Source organism: Heterodontus francisci, chromosome 20, assembly GCF_036365525.1.
Source record: "Heterodontus francisci isolate sHetFra1 chromosome 20, sHetFra1.hap1, whole genome shotgun sequence".
Lineage (NCBI taxonomy): Eukaryota > Metazoa > Chordata > Chondrichthyes > Heterodontiformes > Heterodontidae > Heterodontus > Heterodontus francisci.
Window position 1 is genome coordinate 36055023 of NC_090390.1, and position 24144 is coordinate 36079166.

At 40.4% G+C, this 24144-nt stretch overlaps 1 protein-coding gene across 1 annotated transcript in view; it reads left to right on the forward strand.

The window, feature by feature from the left end:
* LOC137380570 (TBC1 domain family member 12-like) overlaps positions 1–24144 on the forward strand; it is a 154071-nt gene that overhangs the window by 125930 nt on the left and 3997 nt on the right. The window contains exons 5-12 of the mRNA XM_068052602.1: positions 650–767; positions 857–963; positions 2833–2913; positions 10347–10441; positions 12692–12763; positions 13818–13946; positions 21141–21250; positions 21527–21785. Of these exons, the coding sequence (XP_067908703.1) occupies positions 650–767; positions 857–963; positions 2833–2913; positions 10347–10441; positions 12692–12763; positions 13818–13946; positions 21141–21250; positions 21527–21785 (971 nt within the window). The remainder of the gene's footprint in view (positions 1–649; positions 768–856; positions 964–2832; positions 2914–10346; positions 10442–12691; positions 12764–13817; positions 13947–21140; positions 21251–21526; positions 21786–24144) is intronic.

The window sequence follows — 24144 nt, forward strand, 5'->3', positions numbered from 1 at the left end:
CTCTGATGACGTCAGCAGGCCACTGTGTTGTCAGGAGTCACTTTGTATCACAAAATTGCATCAGTAGTTAACAGATTGATATCCTGAAGCTTAGCCATAAAACTCAGAATTTCCTAGATTTGATCCCTGGTCTGTGGAGAGTTGACTCATCTCATCCAGGGTGACTGGGTTCACTTTCTCTTGATTTGGGAAGGAGAATTGAGTAGGGCTTTCACCTTTTTGGAGCAACAAATGGTATGATATGGAATGTGATCAAAATAGACTTTGTGTAAGGACCAACTAAGAATTGCAGTAATCTTGTGCCTATTGAGGGGATAGCTATGCAACACCAACAGTCAGTAGCTTGGAAGGATAAAATGCAAGTTGGTTCCTGATCTTAGCCACTTCGTGCCTCGTGAAGGCATCTGTCTCCCCATGGCAGTTGGGGGGGGGCGGGTGGGAAACAGAAGGGAAATTAGAGGGAGTTATCTTTCCAGGCTGGCAGCTTGTGTTTCCTCTCAGACATTCAAAGAGGGAAGTGTCAGAGCTCTGAAAATTGATTAATTGTCCGCTCAGTCATTGGTTACAAATCTAGGCAGATTTGGACACTAATAATTTGTAACTTGTGAGCAGTAATTGTAATGTTTTTGGGAACTTTGATTTGATGCAGAGATAAAAGAAGCACAACGAAGAAAAAAAATTATGAAGGAGCGATTCAGACAGGAAGAAAGTATTGCTCATGCTATGATTATTTGGAACACGGATATTCTTCCCAACTGGGAGACCATGTAAGTGGGCTCACTATTGAAAAACAGCTACCTTTTAATTGTGATAGTTGTGCATATCTATAATACCTTTGTGTTTCTCATATGCTTAGTCGAAATACACGGAAGGTGCGTGAATTGTGGTGGCAGGGTATTCCGCCAAGTGTTCGAGGGAAAGTATGGAGCTTGGCTGTTGGTAATGATCTGAATATTACTCATGGTATGTACACTATGAATTTTTACATAAATTACTTAATATGTTAGGGAAGAAAAGGAAAAATGTTCCGCTTCAGAAACATTGTAGCAAATGCATTGTTCTAATAACCCTCCATAACCTTACGAGAGTGCTTTCTGCTTACGTGAGCCCAGTTGGTGAGTTTAGCAGTTGGTTGGACTGAGAGTAACACCACAGGTCTAACTGACTCTGACCTTGCTTTATTCAAGCAAAGATCACTGAAGTTAGACCAGGAAAAGGAACAATCGCTGATTGGCTTTCCCAATAATTTCAGGGAACTGAAGCCAATTATACACTATAAGAAGGATGTGATTGCACTGGAGAGAGTGCAGAGGAAATTTACCAGGATGTTGCCTGGGCTGGAGCATTTCAGCAATGAAGGGAGACTGGATAGGCTAGGGTTTCTTTCCTTCGAGCAGAGAAGGCTGAGGGGGGACCTGATTGAAGTATACAAAATTATGAGGGGCATAGATAGGGTAGATAGGAAGAAACTTTTTCCCTTAGCGGAGGTGTCAACAAGCAGGGGGCATAGATTTAAGGTAAGGGGCAGGAGGTTTAGAGGGGATTTGAGGAAAGATTTTTTTCACCCAGAGGGTGGTTGAATGTGGAACGCACTGCCTGATGGGGTGGTAGAGGCAGGAACCCTCACAACATTTAAGAGGTATTTCGATGAGCACTTGAAACACCATAGCATACAAGGCTACAGGCCAAGTGCTAGAAAATGGGATTATAATAAAATAGGTGCTCGATGGCTGGCATGGACACGATGGGCCGAAGGGCCTGTTTCTGTGCTGTATAACTGTATGACTCTAATTATAATATTCCTACTGCCACCGCAATTGAGATATGCTATGTCAGTGCAGGCTGAGATTGAATCTGGAACTTACTGTATGGCTCAATATCCTATGTCATAGAGTCATAGATACAGGACTGAAACAGGCCCTTCGGCCCAACGAGTCTTTGCTGACCATCAACCACCCATTTATACTAATCCTACATTAATCCCAATTTTCCCTGTCACATCCCTACCTTCCCTCAATTCTCCTACCACCTACCTACACTAGGGGCAATTTTTTTTACAATGGCAAATTTACCTATCAACCCGCAAGTCTTTGGCATGTGGGAGGAAGCAGGAGCACCCGGAGAAAACTCACGCGGTCACGGAGAATTTGCAAACTCCGCACAGGCAGTACCCAGAACCGAACCTAGGTCGCTGGAGCTGTGAGGTTGCGGTGCTAGCCACTGCGCCGCCCTATGTGTTAGCTCATTAACCCATTGAGCTATTATAGTTTGAGATTATTGAATGAGATGTCAGTGATTTGATGGTCATCTTGTGCCAGTATTGGTTATGTTAGTATGTCCGTAGATATTTGCGTGTAAGATTTATCAAGAAGGGCGTAAATGTATTGTCAGTCATGTCAGTGTTACAGGATATAGTTGTACAGCATATAAGCTACAAATTATTACAATGGAACTAGATCTAATCTTAGCTTGTTTATAAATAGTATTGCGTGGTGTTTAGGAAATTAAGTTCTTTCAAACTGAACTAGATTAAGAAGTGATCTAACATTTCCTTCACACTGTTCAGACTTATTAACTAAAATTGCAATTAAAAGTGATGAGTTTGTTCCCACATTTCCTGATTTCAACTATACTACTGGGAGATACTGAGTGAAGGGCCATGGGTTCCCACAGAAGGAGCTAACTGTTTTGGGCTGCTGTCTCACACCCTGTAGTGATGTTTTTAGAATGGCTTTGTCGGGCCCAGAATCAGGTTGACTCAGTCGGACGAAGGGGTAGAAATTAACTGTTTAAAATTGCTTTAAGTGTTCATAGTGTTTTTCTATTTCGTAGAGCTTTATGAAATCTTCCTGTCTAGAGCTAAGGAACGCTGGAAAAACTTCAGTGAGATTGGATCAGAGAATGAAACTGAAGGTAAATTGGCTTTTGAAGCACCTCACCTGGAATAACTCACTAAACTATCGATGCTGAAAAGCAAAACAGTCCTTTTCGCTGTTGCCTCCTTGCATTATTGCAGGTCTGTGTTTCTGCCTGCACTCCATGTAGAAACAATGACTGACACTTCTGTTCTACCATTTGTGATTTACTGTTTGTGCCCAGACCATTTTATTTTGCTGCTTTACTAGGCCTTTAATAGCTTAATTCTGCAGCTGTCATTCTCTTACTTGTGCTCTGGTGATCAAGTCAGACTAGTCCACAAATTATCCATTGAAAATGGTTCCATTACAAATGTTGGTTGCTTCCTCAAGCCATCTGCTTTCACCATGCAATGTTTTTCAATAACAGAATAAGTATGAGCTTTCAATAAGTCACCAACATGGTTAAAAGTGCTGTGCAAAGTACAATTTGGTTTTAAAGATTAACATTTCATTTAAGTTGAACTACAAACATGGATGGTGTTCATGTTCCATATTTTGTTTTTCTAAATATTCAGGAAAGGAAAGTAAAGGTTCAAGATGAAAAACATGCCTCATCTTTGGAAAGTAAATGAACCTTGAGCACTTCTGTGGTGATAGCTGAAATCCATACATGATTCAAGCACACTTTATTTTTCTACAAGTGGTGTCACTGAGAATTATGGGTCCTAGTGTTTCAGTACAGCATGGGCAGGATTTGTGCATACAAATCTTGCTGAAATACAACTGAGCACTAGGAGAATCTTCACCAGGAGTGCTGAAGCCAACACTGACAGTCCTGGCTCCATGTCCTTGCATATATCTTGCCATGGGCTTCGAGAAGAAAAGCAACACTAATTAAAGAATATGAGCAGGCCCTGGCAACTCAGATCTGCTTATTAATGATACTCCTGAAATGCTGCCTTAAATTTTAAGACATTTTGGTTAGCAGCCAGAGCACTCAAAACTTTGGAATTGCCAACTAAAGTCAAGTGGCAGAGGACACTGGAAACAGTGGGGTCAAGAAGCAGGACATGAACATAAAACCTGCGGATTAACCACCCAGCTTCACAGTGCAGCCTAAAATAGGGAACTCTGATCCGTGTCAGAATTTTATACAGCTGCTACAACTACCTACTATGTAAAGGGAAGAGGAAGTGATGTGTGACTGTGGAGAAGCTTTTCAAACCATGGAGCATCTGCGGAACCATTGTTCACGAAGATTCTTTTCTACAGGAATAGCTTCTACTCATGCCCTGTCACCACAGGCCATAGAGTGGATGACCAACTTAGATGTCAACAGTAATTTTGCTTTTCAGTCTCCAGTGCTAAACAAGTACAGCATTGGACCTTTATAACTGAGGCTTGATACCAACTTTGGCTGGAGCTTGTGCAATTCTTAGCTGTTGGTGAGAGAATTGCTATCATTGCAAACCTAGCATAAAGAACATGCTCAAAAATTAAAGTAGAGCAGCACTTCTGCTCATCCATCAGGGCATCATTTTGCGTGTGGGAACTGATGCAGTTTGCTTCCTTATCAGCTTTTCCTGATTTTACACTAAGATAATCAATTAAGACATAGGAGCAAGAGTAGGCCATTTGATCCTTAGAGGCTGCTCTGCCATTCAGAAAGATCATAGCTGATCATCAACCTCAATTCCAACTTCCCACTATCCCCATGTCCCCTGATTTCACTAGTGCTTAAAAATCTATTAATTATAAGAAATAAGAGCAGGAGTGTGCCATTCAGCCCCTCAAGCTTGCTCTGCCATTCAGTAAGATCATGGCTGATCTGATTGTGGCCTTAACTCCATTTTCCTGTCAGCCCTCCATAACCCTTCACTCCCTTGTAGATCAAAAATCTGTCTCTCTCAGCCTTGAATCTATTCAATGACCCCATCTCCACTGCTGTCTGGTAAGATAATCCAAAAATTAATAACTGAGAAGAAATTCCTCCTCATCTCCGTCTTAACTGGGAGACCCCTTAGTTTGAAACTGTGCCCCCTAGTTTGAGACTCCCCCATGAGGGGCAACATCCTCTCAACATCTACCCTGACAAGCCCCCTTAGAATAATCTTTGTGTCAATAAGATCACCTCTGATCTAAAGTCCAATGAGTATAGGCCCAACATGCTCAACCTTTCCTGATTAGACAACCCTTCATCCCAGGAATCAGCCTAGTGAAACTTCTCTGAACTGCTTCCAATGAAAGTATATCCCTCCTTAAATAAGGAGACCAAAACTGGAAACAGTACTATAGGTGCAGTCTCACCAATGCCCTGTACAGTTGTAACAAGACTTCCCTACTTTTATACTTCATTCCCCTTGCAATAAAGGCCAACATTCTATTTGCATTCGTAATTACTTGCTGTACCTGCATGCTAACGTTTTGTGATTCATGGACAAGGGCACCCGGGTGTCTCTGTACTGCACCATTCTGCAGTCTCTCTCCATTTAAATAATCTACTTTTCTATTCTTCCTGCCAAAGTGGACAACTTCACATTTTCCACGTTATACTCTATCTGCCAAATTTTTGCCCATTCACTTAACCTATCTGTATCCCTTAGCAGACTGTGTCCTCCTCACAACTTGCTTTCCTACCTATCTTTGTATTGTCAGCAAATTTGATCCTTTGTCCAAGTCATTAATATAGATCGTAAATTGTTGAGGCCACAGCACTGATCCTTGCAGCACTCCACTGGTCACAGTCTGCCAACTTGAAAATGCCCCATTTATGTCTACTTTTTGCTTCCTACCAGTTAACCAATCCTCTATCCATGCTAATATATTATCACCAAGTCCATGAGCCCTTATCTTGCCTACTAACCTTTTATGTGGCAACTTATTGAATGCCTTTTGGATATCCAAATACACTACATGTACTGGTTCTCCTTTATCCATACCTGTTGGTTACATCCTCAACGAACTGTAGTAGATTTGTCAAACACAAACACACTGACAATTTCCCTCCATAAAACCATGTTGACTTTGCCTTGATTGCATCATGATTTGCTAAATGTCCTAATACTACTTCCATAATAATGGATTCTAGCATTTTCCCAATGACAGATGTTGGGTTAACTGGCATATAGTTTCCTGCTTTCTGTGTTATGACCCAGGCGAGAGGAGTGCACTGTTTATTCTAGTCTCACTTCTCCATAGGTCACAGCAGATAATTAAATTTTCCCACTTACCAATACAGTCAACCATAACATCTATTATACCCAGAATAAAGCACAGCAACCAGGTTTCTTTAATAAATGACAAAATTATCAGTTTATTATAAAACAAGTCTTAACCAATAATGAAGTAAAAGATACACACACGAATTGAAATATTAAAGCCCCTTATTTATCTTAGCCCTGCACACACGCACCCAAACACCCAGTTAACCAGAAAAATAAAAGGGATTTTTGTTTATGCTGCTGTTAAAGAGGGAAAAAAAACTTAGGCGGAATACTTGTCCTTGATTTTGGTTTGGCATCCCAAATACAGGCTGTCACTGGGATCTTCCTAGAACAGTTCTTTCCAGGCTATGTTGAAGATCAGTTTGGGTAGGTTTTCCAAGAAATGCAGCTACTGAGGCTTCAGGTAGGTCTTACAGCAGAAATGCGGCAACAAGGTTTCAGTTCCCACACATTCGATACACAGGGTTTCTTCAAATACAGTTGGAACTAGGAAACTGACACACTGGAAATGCAGGATTTCTTTTCGAGAGAGATGGTCTGCGTCTTCTGGCAGGCAAAAAACAATTGGCTGTTGTAACAATTCAAATTGAAACGAAAGACGGTCCAGCAGTCAAGCCTCTTGACCTCATTTTTTTGTAAACATCTCCCCAAGTCAAAAATAATCCCGAGACACGTGCCTTCCAGTAAGACTTTTGTTTACAAGCCAAGTCCAGGAACCTTCTGGTGATTTTTTTTTAATATAAAAAAAACAAAGTTCAACATCTCAAGATCCAAGATGAATCAATGTCCATAATTCAACTATAAGTCCTTAAATATTTTACAAAAAATAGAAGTGCTCTTGTAACATCTGTCACTCTGCTTTTTTGAGTAGAGGTGTTCCAGAATCTAGGGAATTTTGGAAGATTGCTGCCAGTGCATCCGTTGTCTCTGCAGCCACTTCTTTTAAAACCCTAGGATGCAGGCCATCATGTCCAAGGGACTTGTCATCCTTCAGTTTCATTAGTTTTCCTAGTACTTTTTCCTCTCGTGATAGTGATTGTTTTAAGTTCCCCTCTCCCTTTTGAGTTCTGACATTTTGAAAGAATTATGTAATTTTTTTATTAACAGAGCTAGCCCACCCCCTTTTCCCTTTCTATTCTTTCAAAATGTCAAATGCCCTTGAATATTCAATTCCCAGCCTTGGTCAGCTTGCAGTCACGTCTCTGTAATGGCTATCATGTACTCATTTATTTCTATTTGTGCCATCAATTCATCCATCTTGAGACAAGTGCTGCGTGCGTTCAGATACAGAACCTTTTATTCTGTCTTTTTACCATTTTTCCCTACACTGACCTTATTTGCTGGTACATTGTTATGTTTGTACACTCTGTCCCTTCCTGTCACACTCTGATTATCATTATCCATATCACTATCCTATGCTATTGCCTTGTCTTTTCTCTAACTTTCCAGGTCTCCCCTCACGTGAATACTCCCCCCAACCATTTAGCTTAAAACCCTCCCTACAGCCCTAGTTATATGATTCGCCAGGACTCTGGTCCCAACACAATTCAGGTGAAGGCAGTCCCAATGGTACAGCTCCTTCTTGCCCCAGTACTGGTGCCATTGTCCCATGAATCGCAACCCATTTCTCCAACACCAATATTTGAGCCATGCATTCAACTCTGATATTATTTACCCTATGCCAATTTGCTCATGGCTCAGATAGTAATCCCAAGATTATTACCTTTGTGGTTCTGCTTTTTAATTTTGCCTCCTAACTGCTCGTACTCCCTCAGCAGAACCTTTTTCTTAGGCCTACCTATGTAGTTGGCACCCACATGGACCATGACAACTGAATCCTTCCCCTCCCGCTCCAAGTTCCTCTTCAGCCCCAAGGCAATGTCCTTAAACTTGACATCGGGCAGGCAATACAGCCTTTGGGACTCTCGCTTTCAGCTTTAGAGAACTGTAGTCCCCTACTACAGTTACATTCCTTTTTAATCCTGCCCCTCTTAATTGGTTCCCTGCACCACGGTGATTTCTGTCTTGAATATACTCAACAACTGAGCATCCACAGATCTCTGGGATAGAGAATTCCAAGGACTTAAGTGAAAAAAATTCTCCTCATCTCAGTCCTAAATAGTTCTAGACTTCCCAGCTAATGGAAACAGCCTCCCAGTCATCAGTCATATGTTTCAATGAAATCACGTCTCTTTCTTCTAAAATATTGGCCTCATCTACTCATTGGCCTCATAGGACAACCCTCTCATCCCAGGAATCAGTCTTGTGAACCTTCATTGCACTCCCTGCAAGGGAAGTATATCCTTCCATAGATGAGACCAGCTGTACCCAGTATACCAGGTGTGATCTCACCAAGGCCCTATATAACTATAGTAAGACTTCTTTACTTTTAATAGTGCAATCCCTTTATATTAAAGGCTGACATACCATTTGTCTTCCTAATTTCTTGCTGTACCTGCATGTTAACTTGGTAATTTGTGTATGAAGATACCCAGATCTCTCTGAATACCAACATCTTCCAGTCTCTGATCATTTAAAAAGTATTCTGCTTTTCTATTTTTCCTAACAGTGGATAACATCTCACTTGTCCACATTATATTCCATTTGTCATGTTCTTGCCCACTCATTTAATCTGTCTGACCCCCTTTGCAACCTCTTTGCATCCTCCTCACAGCTTACCTTCCTGCCTAACTTTGTATCATAAGCCAACTTGGATATGTTACACTTGGCCCCCTCACATAAATGTGTGTAATAATGTTTTGTGTGGCACTTTATCAAATTCTTTTTGAAAATCCAAAAACACACCACTGGTTCCCCCTTAACTCCCCTGCTAATTATAACATTAAACTTTTAACAGATTTGTCAAACACAATCTATGAATTTCTTTACCCAAGTTCAGCTAACAAAACAAGTGCTGGAAAGTTGTATGGCATAATTTTTGTTTTCTAAACTTTATTATAAATGTTTTGTGCATCAATGTATACAATAGATAAGCTTTGTTCTCCACTATTAGTCACCTTTTATGCCTCAATACCCGTGGTCAATGTAAAACAAATATATTGGAAATGCATTTTAATCCTAGTATAGGTAGGTGGTAGGGAAATATAGGGACAGGTGGGGATGTGGTAGGAATATGGGATTAGTGTAGGATTAGTATAAATGGGTGGTTGATGGTTGGCACAGACTCGGTGGGCCGAAGGGCCTGTTTCAGTGCTGTATCTCTAAAAAAAAACTAAATATTAAATTTAATCAGACCAAACCAAAGGATCAATAATAGCATATCCAGCATTTTACCCACAGCTGTTCAACCTGTTGGTACTGCTCCTTTCCCCTTTTGTAACCAAGTAGTGATTAAGAGTGATATTTAGCATCCATGTGTAGTGAAGTTGTTACTGCTTCGTCATTAAATTGTTCCTGTATTCTGTGTATCATAATGTAACATTCCGTTCCTACGCTGTCTTGCTGTTCCAGGTTATTAAGCGTAATCATAGATTAATGTTTTCTTGCGCTTTAAAGGTGATCGATAGTTTTGTATGATTGGAACTGTGGGTCTTGAACCATTATTGCCCTGTTCTTGATTGCGTGAATGTCATGCTGGCTTATTTGGTTGTTGTAGTATTATATATAGGCCTTTGAGGGTATCTTCTGTGAAGTATCATGATCTTGCATTTCCTCTGGTGGATAGCAAATGCAAAATGATAGGTGATCATTGTCATCTGTACTTCTATGCACACTGGGTAAATGTTCATTTGATTTTAGAAAATTAAAGTTCAAGTGGCAACTAGTTCTATCTACTGTGGTTGTCAAGTTTCCATGTGGCAAATACTGGAGACATGACAAAGCAAATAAAGCCCTAGAAGCAAAATATAAAGCTGTAACCTAAGTAAATGTTTTAAACAATACATACACTTTATCTTGCTTTCTGGCAGGAGATGCATGTATTTGTGCAATTTTACAATTGAAAAGATTTTCTTTGAGTTCATAATTTTTGCATTTCCAAGAACTTCCTGGTATCTTCACACAATGCTGAATGAAAACCATAGCTTTTCTGTTTCCTTATAACATAATTGCCATAAGTATATGAGAAAATAATTCACAGTAGACTAGGGAAATTGTGCACGTATAGTGTATTAAATAATTAAAATAGCTAGCCAACACATTTTTTGACCGACCATCACAGAAAATCAATTCTCTTGTCAATTAAGGCAGAATGTAGACTCAAATTCACATTGCACTTTCAGTAATGATTTCTGATGATTTCTAGAACCCGGAGCATCGAGGGCTGATCGAGAAGCCAGTCTTGAATTGATAAAACTGGACATCTCCCGTACATTCCCTTCTCTCTTCATTTTCCAAAAGGTTTGCAATTTTACTGAAAGCCTATTAATGGCAGAATAGTTCTAAGTCCGAATTATTTCATGCCAGTTTGTGAAATATGGTAATTGACTGAAAATAATTTGCTCACTAACCAAGCCGGATGTTCAGATAAGCACATATCTGTCATACAGTTAAAAGGTGTACAAAGCATTGTAATCTTCATTGTATGTTCTTAATAGCTTATGGTTAGGGATTTTCAATAAAAAACCAACTGCTGGATAATTATTTTGACATTAATTCTGGAAAAAGTCTAATACCAATATTTTATTGAGATCAATTTTGAGTAAATTGTCAGAACAAAATATAAAGTGATTAAACTTATTCTGAAAGAATGCATTTAAAGGGAACTAAGCACATCAATTTAGCATGAACTCAATTTATTAGGTCTCATTTTTTTAAAAGTTTGTTTTTAATGAAACCAGGAAGGACTTGTGCTACAATTCCTTGTCTTTGTGATTTTCTGTAATTACCAGCTATTTTAGATAAAGGGGATGAATATGGGGAATTGAGAAATCGATAGAGAAACAGTCAGTTAAATTTCAAGATAATTCTGACACTGAAATGGTTTATTTAAATGGGCACTGCTTTCATGTAAATGTTTTGGTAAAACGTCTTTGCAGCAGAAGAGCTACAATAATTTAGTCACACTATGATTGATAGAAAGATTTGCATTCCTATACTGCCTTTCATGATTTCAGAATGTCCCAAAGCGCTTTACAGCCAATGAAGTACTTATGAAGTGTATACATTGTTGTAACGTAGGAAATGCGGCAGCTAATGTGCCCACAGGATTCTCCCACGAACAGCAATAATGACCAGATAATTTTTTGTGATATTGATTGAGGGATAAATATTGATCAGGACAGCGGTGATAACTCTCCTGATCTTCGAAATAGTGCCATGGGATTCTTTACATCCATCTTAGAAAGCAGACAGGGTCTTGGTTTGTCTCATCTGAAAGACTGTACCTCTGACAGTGTAGCATTCCCTCAGTACAGCACTGTAGTGTCAGCCTAGATTTTTGTGCTTAGAATAGAGTGCTACCAAATGAGTCAGGACTGACACACAATTATTCAAATCAATTTAATTGTATCATTTTTTTGAATGGTCAAAGTAGCTCATAAAGATTGTCATTTTTAGAGCAAGGTTAACCATTGATATCCCCCTTATAAAATCCTTAAAAAAGTCATTATAATTCTGTAATGTGACAAATATTTTTTTTTCTGTTTAAGCTGTGAAGAATAATCCTGTGAAATTTGAAATAGCTAGCCAACTATTGTAATTGCATATTCCTGTCCCTAGGGAAATGAGAGGGAGGAAAACTTCCTATATTCCCAGCCTTTGATTAAAGGTTGATTCCAGGCAACTTCAATTCAAACAATGTTGATCACAATTCTTTGGAGTTTTTGAAGAAAGTGTAGTGTGTGATATTTTTGAATTTGAAAAGTGTACTTCCACTGACATCATACAATGGTATTTGCCATTTTAACAGTTAAACTATATTCAAAGACAGGGACAATTACAATGGTTAATTATCAACAGGGAATGCCCATTTATGAAATGAATCCACATATCAAAAGAGCAATTATAGTATCAAGGGATGTTGCAGAAGCAAACCATTTCGCCCTTCAAGTCTTTGCCAGTATATTTCTCTCATAAGCCACCCAGTCCAAGCTTGCTTTCTTGCTCACTTCCCAAACCATTTAGCATTCATATTAGGTTGATCATTCTTTTGAGTTAAGCCCTGCAAGCTTTTATTAGCTTCCATTAGACTGGCAGGTTGGTTAGATTTTTCAACATCTACGATGTGTAACTGGTCAACTTCCAGCAGCTTTGTACATATGTATTCAAGATCAATTCAAATTATTTTTCAAGTCAAGCAGAGAGGGGAAGGGGGGGAATGGTGGGGACTGGAGGGGTAAGATAGATGAGGAGAAATGGAAGAGAGGGGCACACAAGAGGGTATGCCATTCAGTGTACTGTGTCGCTGGTTGTGAAATCGTTGCAACTAATTTGGGGGTTGCCCGGTCACTGCCGGAGAGGGGTGAGATTGCCAGGGGAATTCAAATCAGTGGACATAGTAATTGAGGCACGAGCCGGCCATTGGGGAGGACAGTATCAGCCAGTTTCAGGGAGGACAGGGAGGGGATGTTACTGTGAAAAAGGAATTGTGTTCATTGTATTTTTCTGTAATTCATGTCAAGATCTGAAAGTCATGTGTTATATTTGAAGGGTGGACCATATCACGATCTCTTGCATAGTGTCCTTGGAGCATATACCTGCTACAGGCCTGATGTGGGATATGTAAGTATTCGACCTTTTGCGATTATGTGTTTGTAAAATTAGGTTTACAAGTCATACCTGTTTGTAAGTCATTCTCCTATTTGCCAAATGCATTTTAGTGAACCAGTTGTAATGGTATGCATATGTTTTATATTTTGAAGACATAACACAAGTATGAAGGTAATACTTGTAAATCAGGCATTAAGATATCTAAATTCAGACTAATAAAATCAATGAAGTGATACTGTATGCTTGTATTTGAGTTCCTTTAATCTTTTGATAGAACTTTTTAAAATTTGTTTTTGGAAAATGGGTGACAGTTTTTATATTTTCTATTTGCCCTGAGAGCATTGAGGCAACCATGTAATATGGGACTGGAATCACATGTAGGCTAGAACCACATAGGGGTGCAGGCTCTCTTACCTGCAAGGCATTACAATAATCTGGGAAATTTCATGGTCTTTTGTTTCTGGTGCTCACCCACAAATTGCCACATTTAATGAATTTAATCTGACAATTCTATATGGTGGGATTTGAACTCACCATCTCGGAGTTGCTAGCCCAGTACCACAACCATTATACTACCATATCTTGAACATTATTGTAAAACGAGGCTGTTGATCAATCAAGAAATTGATTGATTTTTCTGAATGGCTGAACGAAAGTAGCACTTGCCCCAACCAAAACTTCCCATAACAACATACAGCAACAAGAATAAGCTACGCTATCCTGAGGAGCGGGCACAATATTCAATTTTTAATTTTATTTCTTTTCAGGTGACTATGTTTTAATTACCAGATCGAGCAAGACTTACTATCTTGGATTTGTTAGACCTAACTGACTCTGAATATAATTCTGTAATAGCTAGTGCTGTTGCTAGTTATTTCTCAGAGAACTGAGATACTCCTTGTGACCATGCATGGTGATTACCTCCCTCCAATCTGTTACTCCAGTTGTGTTCCCCATGGTTGGAAAAATGGGCTCTTGGCTCCCTGTTGCTAGAGCAGTGTGGAAGCCAGATCATGTTAATGAATTTTAATAAAATAATTAATCACAAATGTGCCATTTCCTACAGGTCCAAGGAATGTCTTTTGTTGCTGCAGTACTTATCCTTAATTTGGAAGAAGCAGATGCTTTTATAGCTTTTGCCAACCTATTGAACAAACCCTGTCAGCTGGCATTTTTCCGTGTGGATCATAGCATGGTAAGGACATTGCAGTTGTCAAGAAAACACTATATGCCAAATGAGAAATATTGGGCTGGATTTTGTTCTCCCCCAAGCGTCAGGTCCACATCAGGGGGTTGGGGGGGTGGGCGGTGGCACCTGAAGATGCCTCCGGAGGAGGGCCGCCAGGCACCCCAAAGCCAGGAAGGCCTGGCTGGATGTGCCTCCCTTTCTCTCTCCAAAAAATATCAAGTTTGAAAACCGTCTGCGACTGTGGACCCTCCAAGCCTACAGACCACTACAGCCAGAGACCAGGGGAATTTGTCTCCAAGAAAGCCCTGGGCAAAGCGGGCCAGCCACAAAGTGCACTTTGACCAGCCTAAGACTTCAAGAATACAACTCCAGCTGGAAGGCCACTGAATCACCCAACCTCAGACTGTGTATTTAACTTTTATTTATTCTGGACTTTAATCCAACCAAAAAACCTACTTTCCACTTTGTAATTTATTTGTGTGTGTGTGATCCTTGCATGATTGTGTAGTGTGTTTTTTGTTATTTTAGATTGGGTTTAGCTTGTTGAGTATAATAAACTTGCCTCTTTCTTGTTTCAACTCAAGAAAACTTGGCCAATTGATTCTTTCACGATTACATTAAAGGTAAAAGATAAAACGCTCACTGAGGTGGTAAGCACAACCACTGTTCTAAAAAGAAAAGGAATAAATCCTGTTGCGGTCAAATAAGAGGAAGGGCAAAAGGGGCAACTGTGCCTCCTTCCCACCTGGCCGGGACAGAAATTTGGGGGCTAATGCCCGGGATTGTAACCCAACGGCAAATGAGAAATTGGAAGTGGAAACCAAATTGATCCCTAGTAAAGAAAAAATGTTTTTAAAAATTTCAATACAGGTTTTCTTTTGTTTCACTGCTAGAATATTAACATGTCCACATTCGAGGCCTGTACCTTCCTAAGCCAGGGTGAAGTAACTTGCTATAGGTTAAAAGCTCTATCCATTGAAGAGCTGAGGAATATAGCTGAGCAGTTAGGGATTACTTTCCATGTAAAAGCTAAGAAATCCAAAATCCTAAGACTTGTGGCTAACCATTTTTCACTTGAACCTGAAGATTCAGAAACAGGGGTAGAGTCCGAAACAGACAGGGTAATGTTAGCAAACATACAATTAGAAGAGAGAAGACTCGAATTAGAATTCCAGAGAGAGAAAGAACAGAGCGAGTGTCAAGAAAGGGAAAAAGAGAGCGCTTTCCAGAAGGACAAAGAGGAAAGTGAGCTAAGGAGACTTGAGGGGAGGGGGGGCGACCCAATACCTCCAGTGAAAGCAGTGAGGGAGCTACCCCTACTCAGGGCCACATGCTGAGCTCCCAGTTCTCCCAGTTGATTCCAAAGTTCAATGAGGGGGATGTGGAAGCATTTTCCGTCAGTTTTGAAAAACTTGCAAGACAGCTGAAAAGGCTGGCAGAGAACTGGACCCTTTTGTTACAAAACAAACAGGAAAAGCCCATGAGGTTTATTCACTGTTGCCAGATGAAAGTTCATCATTATGAAATGACTAAAAATGCTATCCTGGGGGCATATGAGCTTAGTACCGGAAGCGTACTGCCCAAAAATCCGAACCCTCCGGAAGCAGCCTGACCAAACTTGCCTCAAGTTTGAAAGAATTAAGCCGCTTGCTTTTGACCAGTGGATAAGGGCACTTAAGGTACAGTCCACATATGAAAACCTCAGAGAGTTGATCCTTCTCGAGGAATTTAAAAACTCACTTCCCCTTTCTATTAAAACCCACGTGGAGGAACAAAAGGTTCAAAGAGCCAGGCAAGCCATAATTCTGGCTGATGAATTTACCCGTATACACAAGCCCTTACTCCAAGGGAAACTCTTCCCTAGTCTCCCCTGCAAACCCGGAAAGGATAAAAGGTAGGAGGGTGATAGGAGTCCGAGCAGCCCTGGGTGAGCACGGAAAGCTGGACACACGGGAGGCCCTCCTGAAACCGAAAAAGACGGTACTGAGAGCAGGAGTGACATCCGAAGACGTGTGTTTCCATTGTAACAAGGCAGGTCACCTTCGAGCTGTTTGCTGGAAATTATGGAGAAAACCTGTAGGATTGATCAGAGCACACCAAACCAGTGCAGGAGAAGGGGCCCTGATGGAAAGCACAGCACAGCAGAGCAGGCTGTGGCTTTAGCTGCAGCAAAAAGACCCAGTAAACCTACTGCTGAGAGTGCGGGAAAATGTAACAAAATCCTTGAAAGTTATCAGGATTTTATATCCCAGAGAAAAGTGACCCCATACCCCTTGAGTGGGGCAACCAAAGCCCATAGTCATACTCGGACACAGGGGCCACCAAATCCCTTCTGCGAAAAGGCATGACCTTTCCCCCAGAGAGTGCAGTTAATACTAAGGTATTCGTGAATGGTATAGGAGGGTGGTGTATGCCCATATCTTTATATTGAGTGTACTTGGAGTGCTACCTAGTTTCAGGACCAGTAACTCTGGGGATTGTCCCTAGTTTGTCTGTGGATGGGGTCGACCTGCTCCTGGGTAATGATATGGTGGGGGCAAAGGTGGTAGTTTCCCCAGTAGTTTGAGAGACTGCAAGGGGTCAAGGAGATAGAGCAGTTGCAGGAGAAGGTCCCCAGAATTTTCCCTGACTCTGTGATGATTCGGTCCATGGTCAAACAAGCTCCTTCAAAGGAAGCTGAACTGGCACTGCAGACAGCTGACCCTATCGTCTGGTTATCTGAAACCTGTTTTGGGAAGTTAGAGGACCCAAAGGATGAGTTAAGACAGATCTTCCCTAGTTGAGACTCAGCAAGGCAACCCGGTATTAAAGAAGTTACCACAGACTGTCCAAATTGAAACTGAAGCAGAGGGAGTCCCTGTGAGCTACTATTTAAAGAACGAGGTGCTGATGAGGAACTGGAGACCTCATCACAAACCTGCGGATGAGGAATGAACAGTGGTTCATCAGATAGTGGTGCCATCGAGGTACTGTAAGGAAATGCTCAGAAAGGTCCACGAGCTTCCAATGGATGGACATGTAGGTGTACGAAAAACCCAAGCCCGCATAAGACAGCATTTGACTGGCCAAAACCCCACAGAGGTGTGTGGAAGTCTGTAAAGCTTGCCACACATGCCAGGCTGTGGGGAAGCCCCAACCTGCAATAAAACCTGCACCCCTAATTCCCGTACCGGCTTTTGGGGAACCCCTTCAAGAGTGCTGGTGGATTGTGTGGGAAACAAAAGGGGACAGACAAGTGCGGGTCTCAGACTGTTAGGGAGGAAGAGGATAGTGAGGACAGGTTAGAAGAGGGCTGGGAGGATTTCCAACTGCAACCCCATACTGTCTGGTTAGCCAAACCTGAAATATTGGGAATATTAGACCCCCCACACTCTTACTTAAAGCTGTAACAGCATTTACAGAAACCTGCAGGGACAAGGAAAGTTCCCAAAAAGGCAAATCTACAGTGAGGGAGATTCCTCACCTAGTCGAAGTGTCACAGGGGAGTGCAGTGAAAGCTAGACAGACACCAGTGAGCAGCAGTGTGCCAGAGGGCATGGGCAAATTAGCAAAGAGACCCCTCCTTAAGTGAGGTCACTCTGGATCTACCCACTGAAGAACCCAACGATCAGGTCCCAAACCCAAAGCTAATCAAACACAGCAATTTAAATTCAGAAGGAACAAGGGCCCAGAGGAAATGTCAGACACCTCACGGGCTAAAAAGAATTCATTATCCACTGTCCCTATATGGAGAAAAATTATCAAGATGTTGGAACCTGAATGGTTAAAACCATGTGTTGCAGAAACAGCAGTTGAAGGGTTAAAGATTCTACATATGGGGGAACTTGCCTTAAGCAATAATGGAAATATGCAAACCTTGACCTTCAACAACCACATGTTTATTGAGGTGCACATCCTCCGAGTCTTACAAATTGATACTAGAGAAACTTTAACCCCATTTGATGACACATAACCTGATTCCTGGGATGGTGGGACTGACGTATGAGAAGATTTTGAGTCATGTAGGATTATATTCGCTGGAGTTCAGAAGAGTGAGGGGGGATCTCATAGAAACCTATAAAATTCTAACAGGACTTGACAGCGTAGATGCAGGAAGGATGTTTCCGATGGTGGGGGAGTCCAGAACTAGGGGTCATAGTCTAAGGTACGGGGTAAAACTTTCAGGACTGAGATGAGAAATTTCTTCACCCAGAGAGTTGTGAGCCTGTGGAATTCGCTACCACAGAAAGCATTTGAGGCCAAAACATTGTATGTTTTCAAGAAGGAGTTAGATATAGCTCTTGGGTCTAAAGGGATCAAAGGGTATTGGGCACAAGCGGGAACAGGCTACTGAATTGGATGATGAGCCATGATAATGAATGGCGCAGCAGGCTCAAAGGGCCGAATGGCCTACTTCTGCTCCTATTTTCTATGTTTCTATGTTAACCATCCCAAACAAACTCCCAAAAAAATTAGATCTGCACAGCTGTTGCAGACAAACCCAGCTGCAGAAATTTGAGATTAATGAGTGAATTTGAGGAGTGAGTGTTGAGAATGAAAGTGTTTTCCTCTTTACCTTTTCACAACTAATGAAATGCTCCTATCGTCACATTTTATTCTGCATAGTGTGGAGGTGTTAAGAAAACACTATATGCCAAATGAGAAATGTTAATTCATTGGTTGGAAACTTGCATTAAACTTTTAATGGAAAAATCCTACAGTTAACTTTTTTTTTTTAAAATCTGACAAACCAGATGACCACTGCAATTTGCACCTGCTATACCAGGAGATCGAATTGGAGACACAAGTCTAACGAGAAGCCCAGCCAGGACAATGCTTTGGCTAACTGAGTAGATTATCCAGATCACCCTCATTAGGAGGGCATTCAAACCATTTCGAGGCATTCATAAGTGGAAACATCCCTCCATGAGGTAAACACTGATGATGCCACCTGAGAGGTTTTGGGTTTTAGGCTTTGGACCTCAATTAAAAACAAAGGGGATTGAGAATCATGTGACCGTATCCCCAGGCTGTGTGAAACTGGGAGTTTTGTTACATTCAAAGAAGACCAGCAGTAACTGAGACTGTAGCAGCAGACACAGCTGTGTGCCTCCCTTTCTCTCTTTCTCTTTCCAGAAAACATCAATTTTGAAAACTGTCTGTGACTGAACCATCTGAGCCTACAGACTGCTACAGCCAGAAACCAGGGGATGTCTGTCTCCAAGAAAACCCTGAGCAAAGCAGGCCAGCCACAAAGTGCACTTTGACCAGCCTAAGACTTCAAGAATTGTATTCTGGAAGGCCACTGAATCACCCAACCTCAGACTGTATTTAACTTTTATTTATTCTGGACTTTAATCCAGCTAAAAAACCTACTTTCCACTTTGTAATCTATTTGTGCGTGTGTGATCCTCATGTGAATGTATGTGTGAATGTGTAGCGTATTTTTTTAAATTCTATATCGGGTTTAGCTTGCTAAGTATAATAAACTTACCTCTTGTTTAAACTCAAGAAAACATGTCTGGTTCTTTCATGATCACAGTAAAGGTAAAACAGTCACTGAGGTGGTAAACACAACCACTGTTCTAAAAAGAAAAGGAATAAACCCTTTTGCGGTCAAACAAGAGGGAAGGGCAAGAGGGGCGACTGTGACCCCCTCCTCACCTGGCCATAACAGCAGTGCACACATATCTTGAAATGGATGACTAGGTTACATACTATTTTGTACTGCCTGTGGAAGGGTTGATGCTACCTCAAACCAACTCTGGGACACCGACAACTGGTTTCTGACACCAGAATTGGGTTTGTTTCAGAGATGCTGTCAGAAATATTTGTTTAAGCCATAAAATCTTAATGTTTGTAACATGTATAGTTGTATCGGTTTAAAATGACATTTTAAGCATAAGTGCCCATCCCTTTTCTAAAAGTTACACCATTCTTCGTCCATTCCCAGGTTTCAGCAAATGTCATAAAAATGATCAAGTCTGGGAGTCCAGCAGAGAGATCAAACAACATGAAGGTTGATATTTCAGGAGAATTTATTACATTTGGCATTCGTGACATAATTGTTAGAAAAACCTGCTCTCTGCTGAGCAGCCATAAGATGCATTTATTGTCTTTTCTCTTTATGCTTTTGCTCCTTCCCTGTGGGAGGAGGGATATTAATCTCTGACTTGTTACTCGTGCTGACATGATTGGGGGTGCACAGCATGGGAAAACCCACCTGCAAGCAAACAGCATACTATACTGTGGCAAAGCATGCATTGAATGTGAATGCACTATTTAAAAACTTAATTTGCATATTCGATGTTATTGCAGAGGAAAGGTATTGCAAGCAAATATAGTGATGAAATATATGAGGAAAAAATGTCCTTGAAAATTGAAGGAACATGGGCTGCCTGAGGCTCAGTAACTAAGTATACGACAGTGTTGTCACGCAGTATTAGAATTAGAAAGCTCCCACCTCATTCCTTGGTTTATACTTGAGTTTGTTGTTGGTCGTGGCAAAAATGGGGATGCTATAATGACCTATGCATCCCTGGGCTATGGGGGAATTAAGATCAGGTTTTCTTCCTCTTGTATACTATTTCATGACCCCTTCTTGAAAGTATCTGTGTGAACTTCAAGTGAGTTGAAATTGGATTTGGCTGCAGTCCCTCCCAGTCAAATAGTATGACAATACACTCCGTGTCTAGTTCTCATTAAAATTGGGCAAGACAGCTTTTCTTACAGGACCTGTGGAATGATGCCTCATAAATGAGTGAACACCTTCATGGGACAGGAGGAGAAAATCTGAAGAAAAAAAATACTCAAAAGAACATGCATCAGAGTCGTAGTTGTGAACCATATGTTGCACTACTTTCCCAATGTGAACTCTTCCTCTAATGAAATGGACAGCCCTCTGGGAGTAAAATATGTCATTATTGTAACTGCTCAGATCAACTCAGTTTAACAAGGAAATTGGTATCCAGAATTCTTGTCATTGTAGGTTGTTTTGTGTACTGTAATCACCCCAATTTTAATTTAATTGGATTTAAAAGCCAAATACAGAGAAAGGTTCAGAACTTGATTAATGTGAGCTAATGCTGATCATTCCTTTCAAGACAAATCATTAAAAAAACTTTTTAAATCATGCACGTGTTAAAATTGGTAAGTTTTTTTTAGAATATTGCTTACTTCAACAACTGAAATCTAAAAAAAGCCAAATATTCTTCTCCTCAGATGTTGAAATATTTTGCATCATTTGAAGTATTTTTTGAGGAAAATCTTCCAAAACTTTTTGCACACTTCACGAAAAATAGTTTGACTCCAGATATCTACCTTATAGACTGGTAAGTGCAATAATCATTTGTATGGATTTTGAATTTTCAGTAACAGCATTGTAGTTTAGGTTCATTGTGTAGTATATCTGTTGACATTGATATTCAGAGTAAGTGTTTAACCTTTTGAAACAGTTCAGTGAAACTGATCGACAAATTAGATTCCATTTCTTGCACAAGTGTGTATATCATTTGTAATACATAAAACAGACTTCATAGTACTTGTTTGAATTGTGCTTGACTACAGCAGCCACTGTATTACACTGTCCTTTTGTATTTAAATTTCAGGATATTTACACTCTATAGTAAGTCACTGCCTCTGGACCTAGCTTGTCGAGTTTGGGATGTCTTTTGTCGGGATGGGGAAGAGTTCCTTTTTCGGACAGCATTGGGCATCCTTAAATTGTATGAGGACATTTTAGTGCAAATGGACTTTATTCATATAGCTCAATTCCTTACCAAACTGCCTGAAGACATCACATCAGAGAAGCTTTTTGCTTGCATCACTACTGTTCAGATGCACAGCAGTAACAAAAAATGGACACAGGTGAGGAAATGCATAGTTAACTGGAGTATTAAGTTTAAGACTATTACTGGTGCAGAATGCATAATTAATGTGGAAAATGTTTGATATGTGAAGGCAACAGGCTTTGGTATGTCCCAGTAATCAGCAGTCACTTAGAATCATAGAATGGTTACAGCACCGAAGGAGGCCATTTGGTCTGTCGTGTCCATGCTGGCTCTGTGCAAGAGCAACTCAACTAGTCTACTCCTCTGCCCTTTCCCTGTAGTCCTGCAAATTTTTCCTCTTCAGGTGTTTATCCAATTCTTTTTTGAAGGCCACAGTTTTATCTGCCTCTCACCGCCTGCTCAGGCAACACATTCCAGATCCTAACCACTCACTGCATAAAAACTTTTTTCATGATGTTGCCTCTGGTTCTTTTGCCATTGATATTAAATTGGTGTCCTCTGGTTCTCAATCCTTCCGCCAATAAGAAGAGTCTCTATCTTCTCTGTCCAGACCTCATGATTTTGAACACCTCTATCAAATCTCCCTCTCAAACTTCTCTGAGGAAAGCAACCCTAGCTTCTTAAATCCACCCACATAACTGAAGTTCCTCATCCCTGGAACCATTCTCAAATCTTTTTTGCACCCTCTCTAATGCCTTCACATCCTTCCTAAAGTGCAGTGCCCAGAATTGAATACAATACTCCAGTTGAGACTAAGCCAGTGTTTTATAAAGGTTCCACATAACTTCCTTGCTTTTCATCTGTGCCTCTATTTATAAAGTCCAGGATCCCGTATACCTTTTTAACTATTTTTTCAACCTGCCCTGCCACCTTCAGCGATTTGTGTGCATATACCCCCCGGGTGTCTGTTCCTGCACCCTCTTAAGAATTGTACTCTATAATTTATATTGCCGCTCCTTCTTGTTCTTATCAAAATGTACCACTTCACACTTTTGTGCATTAAAGTTCATCTGCCACATGTCTATGTCCTCTTGAATTCTATCACTGTCCTCCTCACAGTTCACAATGCTTCCAAGTTTTGTGTCATCTGCAAATTTTGAAATTGTGCCCTATACACTTATAACAAACTATAACAGCAAAGCTTGAAATTTTACATATTCTCAAGCACAAGATGTGTTGCTGCTTTGAAATATAATTAGTGTATTCTCTAAAATGGAGAGAATTGAGAATCTGTTAATTTTAGTTTTGTTTTTGCTTGTCAGGATTTTGTAACTGACAGCAACAGGTTTATTGCACAGGGAAGAGCTTTATAATTTGAGAAGTAATGATGGAAATATTTTAGCCTTTATATGTTGCCAATATTCATCACATTTTCTTGTGAAGTAATATCCCCTTAAATATCATGTCACAAGTTAATAATGAAACTCTCCTGATTGTATTTCAGGAAAACTTGTGTCTATACTTGCTGTTTTCATAACTCATAACCAGTGTTCCAGCAATCCAAAAGTCCACACATGGGCCGCGCAAAAAATTTAAAGGACTGGCACATTCCAAAAAAAATTAGAGGGAACGTTGCTCACATCCATCTTGCTTGTGTCCATTTTATTGCAGTTAGTCATAGAGTCGTACAGCCCAGAAACAGGCCCTTCGGCCCACTGCGTCCATGCCGACCATAATGCCTATCTATACTAATCCCACCTGCCTGCATTAATTCCATATCCCTCTATGCCTTGCTCATTCAAGTACCTGTCCAGATGCCTCTTAAATGTCGCGACTGTTCCTGCCTCCTCCACCTCCTTGGGCAGCTCATTCCAGATACCCACTATTCTTTGTGTGAAAATGGATATATTCCCAAAATCTTGGAAGGTTTTCAAACTTGTGTACATTGAATGGCAGGATGTAGTCCTGATTTCCTTTCCAAAATCATTGAGCATAATTACAATACTCAAGGTCCTTCAGAATTTGATCCATAATTAAGTTTTGATGTTGTAGTGAGATCTACATTATATGTTCACTTGTGATGAACATTAATATGAGATGCAATCTCTTCCTATGCTTTCATTTTTAGGCCCTCTCTCAAATTTTTATGTATGTTCTTCACTTTATAGCTTCTGGGGCATCATTTTAACTCCTTGGTAAACCTTAAACCAGAATCACATCTGTTAATTTAAGAGGGTGAAAATAGAACATTATGTAAAAGAATATGTGCCTATATTGATCAATTTAACTTATAGAGCTTTTATGAGCTGGAAGTGTTGTGGTCGTTACTGGTTCCTCATGCACACACTGAACTAGTAGTACCATTGCTAATTATGGATTAACAGAGCAGTCCTTCTGTCCTACCTGAGACTAATCATTTGGACATGAGCACAGGGTATATGCTGAATGAAATTAAAAATTACATTCCAGCTATGGGGCTTATGGGTAAAACCTAT